The sequence below is a fragment of the Lactuca saligna genome, chromosome 1, assembly GCF_052625555.1.
Source record: "Lactuca saligna cultivar CGN05327 chromosome 1, ASM5262555v1, whole genome shotgun sequence".
NCBI classification, from domain to species: Eukaryota; Viridiplantae; Streptophyta; class Magnoliopsida; order Asterales; family Asteraceae; genus Lactuca; species Lactuca saligna.
Window position 1 is genome coordinate 61,230,586 of NC_136417.1, and position 11,652 is coordinate 61,242,237.

Genomic DNA, 11,652 nt, shown 5'->3' on the forward strand with positions numbered 1-11,652 from the left:
TTTGGAATCTAAAAGTTGACTAAAAGTTTAATTTAGAAATGTTAAATTCTAAAACCCAAGTATTGTTTTGAAAAGTTCAAATCACACCCTTATGGTTTTATTAATTAATTAAAGTGTATAATTAAAAGAGATTTAGTAAATCCATAAAGTTTTGGTGTACAATTTAATTGAATTAAAAGTATAATTATTAAATTTGACCACATAGTATTTTAAAAGTGTAAAATACATCCTATACTATATATAACATTAAAAGTCTAACATTATATATATATATATATATATATATATGTATGTATGTATATATATATATATATGTGTGTGTGTGTGTGTGTGTGAGTAAAATTCAGTCTTACCGTTAGTAGGCCTCAATCACGAAGCTGGTCTATAAGGAGTGTTTAAGGAAATTGCCTATAACATGGCAATTGAATGGGTATCCACTCTTACCCACCGCACTCTTGACTAGTGGAGGGTCGTTAGCCGAACGGGTAGGATAGGACAAAACCTTCCATTATAAGTATAATTAAGTACAAAAGTAACTAAATGTTTTTCAAATTCCCCATCTTAGTTACTTTAGGCAAAAGTGAATTGATGCAATTCCATGAAATTACACTTTGTACCCTTGCGAAGACATTAATGGAGCGTGTGTGGTTTACCGTCATACTAAATGGTTCTAAGAAAAGGTATGAAAGGGTGACTCAATGTTTATCATAGTTTGGTGGAGCGTGTGTGGTTTACCGGCACATCGAATAAGTGACTGTAACATGTGGGGGCACTATGTAGATTTGCATGGTTATTCACACCCACTTTATGATCCTCGGCATCCCAGTCACAAACTAGAGGGGCATATCTAGATTTAAACATGCCATTGAAATATTCAATGAATCTCAAAGGATCTAGGAGTTTTCATAGATTTAAAACTTAAATTTCCTTTTTCGTTTTTAATGATGGAAATTAGTGAATCGTCATTCACTTACCTTCAAATATTCTGCAACTAGATTATGGCATCCTTTTTCTAGGTTGTAGCGTGTTGTGTTGGGTCCTAGCCTTAATATCTCATTTGGGTGATTTATTAAGGACTCAATCGATCAACTAACTTGAATTCGTTTTCTTCCATTTTGTAGATGTCCAAGTACGACAACTATGGTCTTCCCAAATCCCGTGGAACAAGCATTCCACCTTCAAATATTCTGCAACTAGATTACGGCATCCCTTTTCTAGGTTGTAGCGTGTTGTGTTGGGTCCTAGCCTTAATATCTCATTTGGGTGATTTATTAAGGACTCAATCGATCAACTAACTTGAATTCGTTTTCTTCCATTTTGTAGATGTCCAAGTACGACAACTATGGTCTTCCCAAATCCTGTGGAACAAGCATTCCACATGAAGATGATATTCCACGATTCGATCGAGGAACAAGAAATCATACATCACTTCCTCCTCCCTCCCGTTGTTCTCCCTAACCCACAAGATCGAAGAATTGAAAGGTTCAATGTCACTAAAACCCTATTAGAAATGAAACATGAAGATGGTAAACCCGTGTGTGCCCACGTTCTAGGAATGAAATCACACATCGATAGGTTGATAATGTTGGGTGCGTCATTCCCTGATGAGTTGGCTATAGGCTGGGTTCTACAGTCACTCCCTGAATCATATAATGAGTTCAAAAGAAAGTATTATATGATGGATCATGACGCAAACCTCATTGACCTAACTTACATGCTCATTGCCGCTGAATCAGAAATGGTTTGGCAAAGCAATGGAGCATATTTGTTGGGAAAGTCAACCAACCATGCTTCCGAGGACATTCTAGGAGAACCGACCTGCGTTTGCTGCCAAGAGAAAGGGCATTAGATACAAGTCTGCCCTAAGAGCCTGAAGAGTTTAGAATATGGGAGAGTCAAAGAGTATGGTTGTGTTTCAGGTAAAATCCACTATCTAACTCCATTAAGTTCCTATTCGTTGATTCTTAATACATGATGTGATAAGATTGCATTTGAATGTTTTGCAGGATCAGTGAAAAGAGAGGAAGCTTGATGAAAGAGCAAAATGAGTCTAATCACGAAGAAATGGATCTCAATCGCATGGATTCGAAGATTAGATTTTCAGCTTAGAAAGTTATCATAGAATTGTTAGAAACATTTGATTACATAGTTTTTTCAGTTGATTTTGCATTCTAAGGACAAATGTTTTTCCGCTGCTTTTATAAAATAATTTTTTTTGTCTCGCTTATTTATTTATTTATTTCTTTGCAATGAAATCGTTATGAAAAATTGATGTTCGTATATTTCTACAATGAGTGGATGTGATTCTTAATTATGTTATTTGTGGAAATGTCAAGAATTTGCTAAATAGGGAGAGTTTCTCATCACCCAAGTTTCAATTGGACAGAAACTTGGAATCATGCAACTTGGTTGCATGATGAATGAGAAATTTCATATTTGGAAATTAGACTAATTCATTGACAAAGTGTCAAGTGAAGGACTAGGAGATCGAGTACACAAAGTTGTGTGTTGATCAAGTCCACCGCAAGAGTAACAAAGATAATCATCATGATTTACTAAAGGTTTAGTAAATATGATTATACTTATAAGATTAAGTGTAATTCTGAATTGATTGAAAAGGTTTAAACCAATAGCAGAACGAATAAGAAGACTCAAGTAGGCAGAAAGATAAAAGGTTCTCTATTCTAAGAAGAAGGGAGAGTACCTTTTATGATGAGTCTTAATGATTAAGAACCATATCTCAATTGATCCTCTAAGTAAGTCTTAGTGCAATTGTATGTCTAAGAAGAGGAATCAAGAATTGAAGAAATGGTTAAATTAAGAAGTCAATCATACTTCGTTCCAGAAACAAGTCTTAAGAGTTAAGATTGTGACATTGAGTGACAAGTCTTAAGAAGGCTTATAACATTCATCAAATGTGGAATTGAAAAAGTTTTATTCTCGCAAATTTGAAGTTGGAAAGTTGTGATGTCTTTGATAAGACAAAGACCAACTACGACCAATTTTATGAAATGTTTTGTCTTGATAAAAGCTACACTAACTCTTGAATATTTGTTTGACGAGTAATGTTTACTGACAAGAGAATATTATATGTCAAGGAGTCAGTAGGAGTCTTAATGGTCTTGAAAGGTTTCAAGAAAAAATTAGGAATAAACCTTATCGATCATCACTAGCACACGAATTGAGGTTTACAACCTATCGTGTTGACATTATCATGTTTCTATGCCGTTCCAATTGAGTTAATTATGCATGTGAGCCCTATGAGTTCTCATTTGAATGCATAAAAGGCAAGGACATTAATCAATGAAAAGTACATTGATGGGAAAGGGTGAGCTGTTTAACTACTTGGAAGACATGGTGGGCAGCCGTGTTACCATAAGGCAAGAAATCAAGATTGAGAAAGTTCGGTCCATATGAGTTTGAATTTTTCGTAACCTTTGTTTTTGACAAGTTCACATGGATAGGAACACATACACCATTAAAATCTAAGTATCATAATATTCCCTCCTTCATGAAAATGACTGTGAGGAAATGCTTTCACTAAGAAAGATTTTAAGAAGATAGTGATTGTAAAATTGTATTCTCAAATTTGATTATGATTACGGTATCCCTTCCATAATTCGAATTGTGAGATTTGGTAATTAGTCTGAATTGTTTAAGACACACATATGAGCTATCTTGGATAAAGGTGTATGAGATTAAGAAGCTTGGATAAAAGATTATCAAAGTATTAAGTATTAGAAATATGAACTTAAGAAATTCAATAAGTATTGTTTTTCTGTAAGTTAAGCTGTTTTCTAAATACATATCAAAGCTAGTGGGAGCATAAATGTTATGTTTATAATAATCATCATGATAGTGGGAGCATAAATGTTATGATTGTATGATTATTAAGGCAGGTATTGCAAGTTAGCAATATTAATTATAGAAAACAAGAGTCATACTTTGCAAAGTAGTAAGGATGTAAAGTTGTTATTCTATAATTAAGGGAGAGAATGTTATGCTTCGTTTCAAATCTAAAGGATTAGGTTGTGGAATGTTAATATTTTTGGTCAAAGATACATAGTGTGTTCTTAAATTTCGACGATTATGATTACTGTATTCCTCTGCATAGTTCGAATTGTAAGAACGAGACACATAAAATATTATAGCAGAAGATTGATAAAGTATCATATCTTTATGTAAGACATTATGCATCGTGTCCTATACGCTTCGGGTATAGGATTGATTGAAAATACTATAATATTTGACCATTCTAAAATTTTTCAAAATATGAGCGCATTTAGAGGGAAAAAGGACTTTCAATATTGTGTGTGTCTATATATATATATATATATATATATATATATATATATATATATATATATATATATATATATATATATATATATATATATATATATTCGATGTCTTATGCATCAGCAAAGTAAAACTAAAATCACTGATAATATCATTATGATGGTTTTTTCACTCATTTCAACCAACTTAATATAATAAGGATGTTAATGATTACTCGACAATTAATTGGATGCATGTACGCTTTACCACTTTTAGAAAGTTTGTCATCTATATAACTCACGCTCTTCCTTCTGTTGTATTATGTCTCTTTGAACTTTCACTCACTAAGAATGGAGGCGATGTATAGGCTGGTGAAGGAGTACAAGTACGATGGCGCTACTATCACAGATGTTACGCCGGAGATGGTGAACTTGCATGTGGCATGTGGAAAATGTGGGAAGGGCATCATCGTGGTTCTAGATCTTAAAGATTTCAAAACGACTGGACCTGAATCAGTAAGTATTAGAGGTTTTGTTTTGTTTTTATTCGTTTATTAAGTATGTGGGTTTTTTATATAAGTTTTTTTTTTTTTTTTTTTTGTGTTTTATCATTTATGCAGTGTTGTGAACAACGCTTGAATATAAGTGTCAAGCCGCAGTTAGATGAAGAACAAGCTACTGCGGGAATCGTCTCTGTTGTAGGAAACTTTAATATTCAAGTAAAAGAGATAATTGACGACGATGTGGAGTGGAGTGTTGTAAGTCCTTATACTTGTAACTTGTTACAACTTCTGCAATATGTAACTTTCTTTATTTTGATCATGAAATGTTTCTTTTCATTTCTTTATTTGCAGACGTTTCAAGATGGTAGTTTTTTACGTTTTAGATCAAAAGATCAGTCATGGAAGCCTTCTGGCAGTGAAAAGAAAATGAAGAAGGTTGTGCGAACGAAGTTCCTACCAAAGATGGCTAAAGAGAAGAGGATGAAAGAGATGGAGAATGAGATGGTGGGGTGGGACGAGGAGCAGAAGAAGGCGGAGATGATGAAAAGGTTGAAGGAGAAAGTGGAAATGGAGGTGGAAGTGAAGGTGAAAGATTCTGCTCTTTCTTCTTTAAGCTGGAGTGACCTTGTCAACGAAGATGAAATAATCACTGCGATGAGCGTAATTGTGATTCCCATTTCCAAATAGTATTTTGGGTGGTGACCTAACTTGTTGAAGCCTAGCTAGGTAAATAGATGGTCGACTATTAGTAAAACTGTTAAGGTCATCTGGGTGTGTTTATTATATATGGTTCTTACTGTTGGTATGCTTAATTATTAGGTTATATGAATATGATATCTTATTAGTTAAGATTGCTTGTTACCATTTGGAGTTATATGACCTTATATGATTAATCGATGCCATATAATTAATTACAAGTGGCAAGAAATAATGATGAATGTAGTGATACCTGCTACGACATTAAACTGTGGAAACAAATTGCTATGTTAGCATGAGTAAAAACTATGTTGATGATGATTGAAGTTATAGGGGATCACGAAAGTATTATGATTATGAATGAATTTATGATTCCATAATCATTGAGAAATAAGGACTCCGGAAATTTGTAAATACGATTAAATGTAATGAACGATAATAAGTGTGACAATACTAATATTATGAGTTCAATGTGCATGCTCGCGAGTTATCTTGTGAACTGGAAACATGTATTAAATAGCTCATTTATCTAAGTCATCCTAATTAGTGAGCTTTGATGTGAATTGAAAAACATAAAATGCAAAGTGTTTATTGACAACCATAGCCCAAAGGTATGAAGTGTTGCTCTTCTTCTTTTAAATTGAAGTTCTGTGAGAGACATATGTTGAGGGTTACAAAAGCCCCATGTGTGAGAACATTTTAACTTGTTTAAAATGACAAGGAGGAGTAGAAAAATGTAATGCAAACAATGTGACGTGCTACTTATGGCAGAATGAACTTCGAAAATGAAACATCACATTGAAAAGTCATTTGTTGCAACAAAAGTCCAACAAACCACCACAAGCCCGTATTTCAATAACATGAGTAACGTCCGTTTTTGGACTAGGGTTTAGAGAAATTAAAAGACCCTTCACAGTTTGTTTCTGTTTTCCATCCTATCTTTTTTTTTTTTTTTAAGATAAGGACAAATGTATAAATTTAATATCTAATTAAATTTAAATAAAATTAAATAACACTTCTCAACATCTAAAATAAATAGGAAGAAAATAAATACAAAAAAGAAAAATAACAATGTATGACCAGTTAAATAGACGTTGTTATGTCGTTTATTTTTTCTTTAACACACCTTATTAACGGTATAAGACCGCTTAATGATTTTAAGATTGACGCAATAGGTTATTGTAACATATGTACAATTTTGAAATTAAATTTAACTTAGAAGCTAAAAATTTATTAACTTATAAAATATGTAAAATATCGCTTAAAGTATTCAAAAGGAATGTTCAGATCCAATATATAAAATAGTTTTTTTTTTTTTTTTTTTTTTTTTTTTTTTGAATGTCTATACTTTATTAGCAAAAGCCTCTAGGAAAGAAAACAAAATTACACCCAATCTTTCCCATTCAAAGTTTTAAGCCCTTTCACTCTACAACCAATCCAAAGAAAAGATGGGTGTTAGAGTGATTTTTATTGAAGTACACCTTTTCAAACTCTAACCAACACTTGTTTCTTGTGCACTTAATCTTCATGTCAAATTAACAAATCAATGAGTTGTGATGGGTGTTAGAGCCATTTTGATTTAAGTGAAACGTGTTATATGTCATTTAAATTAAAATATAATTGTTTACCTAATAACGGCTATACTTCGATATGAATTATATGTTCATGTAGCAAGATACAAATGAAACTAACGAAAACAGTCCATCAAACGGAAGCTGGGAAAAACTCAACGTTCTAGCTTGCAGTGTTTTAAAGGTTGTGAAGAACATCCGGTCAAGGTTGTTCATAAAGCTTTGTCAAATTTAAAGTTTTAAGATTAAATAAAATAGCAATGTCACGTCTTATTTTTACAAATAAAAATTTTCATTTTTATCGGTGGTGTAGGTAGGATTTTATTTTAGGATAGATTAAAAAATATATGAACGAGATATGAGATCTAAAATTTTGAATTAGAATAGACCAAATAATTTAGAAAGTATGAGTCATATATGGGATATGAAGTTTTGAATGAGATGAATTAATTCTTTTTATTTAATAGAAATATCACACACACACACACACACACATATATATATATATATATATATATATATATATATATATATATATATACACTTGAACTTCTAGAATGGGCCAAGGTGGCTACGCCACTGATTTTGATTAAGGTGAAAACTTTCGAATTTATAAATCCATTATTTAGAAAATCGTTTATTCCAAGTTACATTTATACAAAATCAGAGTTTTATAGAAAATGCGGAATCCTCAATGTTGTTGATGCGTGTGTACAGTCTCGTCTCCGCCTTCTCATAGACACCAATGATACCTGAAACAAAGCATAAAGCTTTGTGAGTTTCCCCGAAAATACCACTACACAAACGGATAACATATAACATCAAACATGTCAGTCCAATCAACAATCAGGTTGAATACCCTAAGCCTAGTCAACCTCCGGGTCTAATCATCCTCGGGATGGAATACCCCAGTTTGGAATGCCAATATACAACAGGTCCTAACAGCCATCAGGCTGGAATACCCATGATTTGTTGGCCTACTGCCTCAACCATACCGCTTTTCCCGAGCCTCTGTGCCCACGGCTTACCGCCGGCCCGTACCGGGTATCTTGGCCTACAGCACAAAGCAGGACCACCTCACCCCAAACCAAACACAACATGTCGGCATATAAACAATTAGGATAAATTAAGCACATAATACACGAAAACAACAATCATACAGCTCATTATCACCTACTAGTCCTCTCACAGTATACAATCCTGCTACCAGCCAACCTCCATAGATTGTGTAACCATAAGTAACTAGAGGTGAGATAGCTACCCGAACAGATGATCCAACTATAAAGCCACAATCAAACAATGAACGGGCAAGAGATCCAAGACCAAGAGTTCTAAGACTATCCTACATAACCACAGATAGTCCCTAAGGGCACTCCATATATGATAACAAGCAAGCACATATAACATACAGTTGTACAATTCACTACATCATAACAGCATACTCAATACCAGAACAAAGATCTAACAAATCACTACAGCATAGCAGCATATTCAATATCATCAATCCAAGGAATGCATGGCCGTATATACTCAGATGTAAGATAGTCACCCAGAAAGGTGATCCTACTCTACAACCACAACCAAACAAGGAACAAGTAAAAGAGCTTATATCAAGAGTCCTCATTCTATCCTACATGACTATATATAGTCCCTTAGGTATCCCTTCACTACAATATATCAGGGCCTTTACCCACACATGTTATGTTTTGGTAAAAGACTCGTATGTGTTACTAATAAGTTTTACCTACACATAAGTTAAGTGCCACTATGTGTTGGCCCATGCCTGTTGAAATAGATCATTACTGACACATAGTTTATATGTAGCTAAAGAGTAATATATACTTATGATGGGTTTTGGCCATATGAACATTCCTATGTGCACATACAAACCCTAATGCTTGGATCTAGGTTTCTCTAATTAAACATGCATTGAATCCAATACTTCTAATGACTAATTAGGTATAAGAACAATACAAAACCAGAGTTAGAAGCTTACCTTGAAACACTTGTTTGATCTTCTTCTTCTTGGAGCTTTAGAGTCACAATTGCCACTGCTCTAATGGCTTACAAACACCAACTAGCAAGAGGATGATTTAGGAGAGAGGAAAGGGAAGAAATCGGCCAGGGTTTCTTTTCTTTTTGAAGAGATGCCAATTTCCCTTCCCCAAGGGGTCTATTTATACTTGTAAGGCTCCTAGGGTTTCACCCTTAAACCCTAATTGGATAACTTAAACCCTAAGCAATCCTAATCCTTACCTTAGATAAGCCTTGGACGAATTTGAGGCTTATCGTAGCCCTAGAAATCGTCCAAACCCTATCCCTTAAGGATTTACAGCCCAAAGTGTAACTATCAAATTAATACCAATTAATCTCTTTAAGTCACCAAATTAATACCAATTAATCTATGACTTATATTAATCAAATAACAATATTATTATTTCTTATATTATTCTCATAATATATTAATAATATCTATTATCTCATAATAAATCATCTTGTCAAGTTGCTATGGTGAAGGCAACCCAAAAGGACCATGCACAATCGGGTCAAATACTTGTCTAATATAGTTGCAGCCTTAGACACTATTCCAACAACTTACACATGTATTTGTGGCTGAAAGTAATAAGTATATGTGGGTAGAAGTATTTTGATTTGTTTGAGATGTCAATGACGTAGCCATTGATGTGGCTGTAGACATGGCCACTGACGTGGTCTGCAAGGATGACGTGGTCTACAAGGATGACGTGCTCAATTATGTGTCTTAAGACTATGTGTGGGTAATAGTATTTTTATGTGTAGGTAATATTAGTATATGTGTAGGTATTGAGTCAGACATGTGTTGATAAAAATATATTTATATGTGGTATTAAAAACGATGTATGTAGGTAATATGTTAAAATATATACAAAATAAATACAAACATTTATTTAAATAGAAACATGCTCTAAAAATATCATTATAAATTAAAATTTGTCTAACATAATAATTCAAACCACAATAAAATTACAAGTTATAAAATTTAAAATACTTAAACTACCAAATATCAACAAAATGCTAAAATTTCTTTAATGTTCATTCCATATCATCATACCTATCAACATTTTCACCACATACATCACAAGATTATCCTAAATGAGTGTGGTTAGATACGACGCTCCGATGTATCACCGTGAGATCATCCTAATGATGTGCTTAGAGTGAAACATCACAAAAATACCGTCCAAAATTTTCGTTTTAAATCATTATAAAATCATAGTAATATGATCATCACATAAAAACGTAAGTGGTAATATCTCAAAACATCATGTCAAAACATTGTATCCAAATCATATATCAAAACATCAGAGTAAATCCTCCCAGGCTAAAACGCGGTTGTGTATGCAATGCAGTCATCCTGAGCCCTTACCTTTGCTACCGGAAGTACCTGAAACCAAAACTATAAACTGTAAGCACGAAGCTTAGTGAGTCTCCCCAAACTACCACATATCATATAACATATAGCTAGGAGATACGAGCTTCGCCCACACTCAAGAAGATACGGTCCCCCGCCCATACTCGACTAATTATGAGATACGGGCCTTACCCACATTCATCTATCTCAGAGATACGTGCCTCGCCCACACTCTGCTAACTAGGAGATATGGGCCTCACCCACACTCTGCTATCCAGAGGATATGGGCCCCCGCCCACACCCCGCTATCTAAATATACATACAAGTATCACACATACAAGTATACCATAATCTACCAATACATAAACATACTCAGGTAATACTAAGATACGGGGCCCGTCCATACTTAGCTACTAATCATAAATAAGTCTAAGATACAGGCCCAACCCATACTTGGCTACTAATCATAGACAATTCTAAGATACAGGCCCAGCCCACACTTAACTACTCTATACGGGCCATTATTGGTGCCTTCAACCCATTCCTACTGAAGGAAACTCACCTCGCAAGGTTGGCTATGAAATCTCACAGTGAGTGTCACACCCCCAAACCTGAATGGCGGAAATGTTCGGGGGCGGAGGTGTAGCATCTGGTTCCTAGTATGTATGATTTATCTGAGTATTTTACATTTTTAGCCTTGGACTCGGCGAGTCGTAGGCTAGACTCGCCGAGTAGGGACGAGATATTGAGCACGTTTAAGTTGGCGACTCGGCGAGTCCACCAGTCTGGAAGAAACCCTAATTTCAGGGGTTTGCACCCTATTTAAACCCCCATTATGCGCCCTAAGTTAGCCTCCTTCACCCTCAGAGCATCATATACCGAACCCTAACCCTCTCCTTGTGATTTAAAGTGTTTTTTTGCTTGTTCCTTAAAGATTGAAGAAGAAAGGGAAGGAAAGACCAAAAGAGAAGGTGAAGAGCAAGGATCTAGGACCTAATCCAGAGTTCATTGAGGTACAATTCGGATCTATTCTGTTTCTATGCTCAAATCCCCATTAGAACACCATTAAAGCTATCTTTGAACCATTTCCAAGCTTGATAGTAGTATAGGGATCATAATGGGTTGAATAGCCACTAGATCTGGCTATGTTCGAGTTCCAGGAGCCTAAATCTAATACCTTTATGGGGCCATATTGCATGAAAGCCTAGATATAC

The 11,652-nt window shown here is 34.5% G+C and overlaps 1 protein-coding gene across 1 annotated transcript; it reads left to right on the forward strand.

The window, feature by feature from the left end:
* The first annotated feature begins 4,618 nt into the window (after positions 1-4,618).
* Positions 4,619-5,601, forward strand: LOC144998686 (uncharacterized). Its single transcript, XM_078958423.1, has 3 exons — positions 4,619-4,793; positions 4,898-5,035; positions 5,132-5,601. The coding sequence occupies exons 1-3, from the start codon at positions 4,629-4,631 to the stop codon at positions 5,465-5,467; spliced, it is 639 nt and encodes a 212-aa protein (XP_078814549.1). The 5' UTR covers positions 4,619-4,628; the 3' UTR covers positions 5,468-5,601.
* Positions 5,602-11,652: the final 6,051 nt, after the last annotated feature.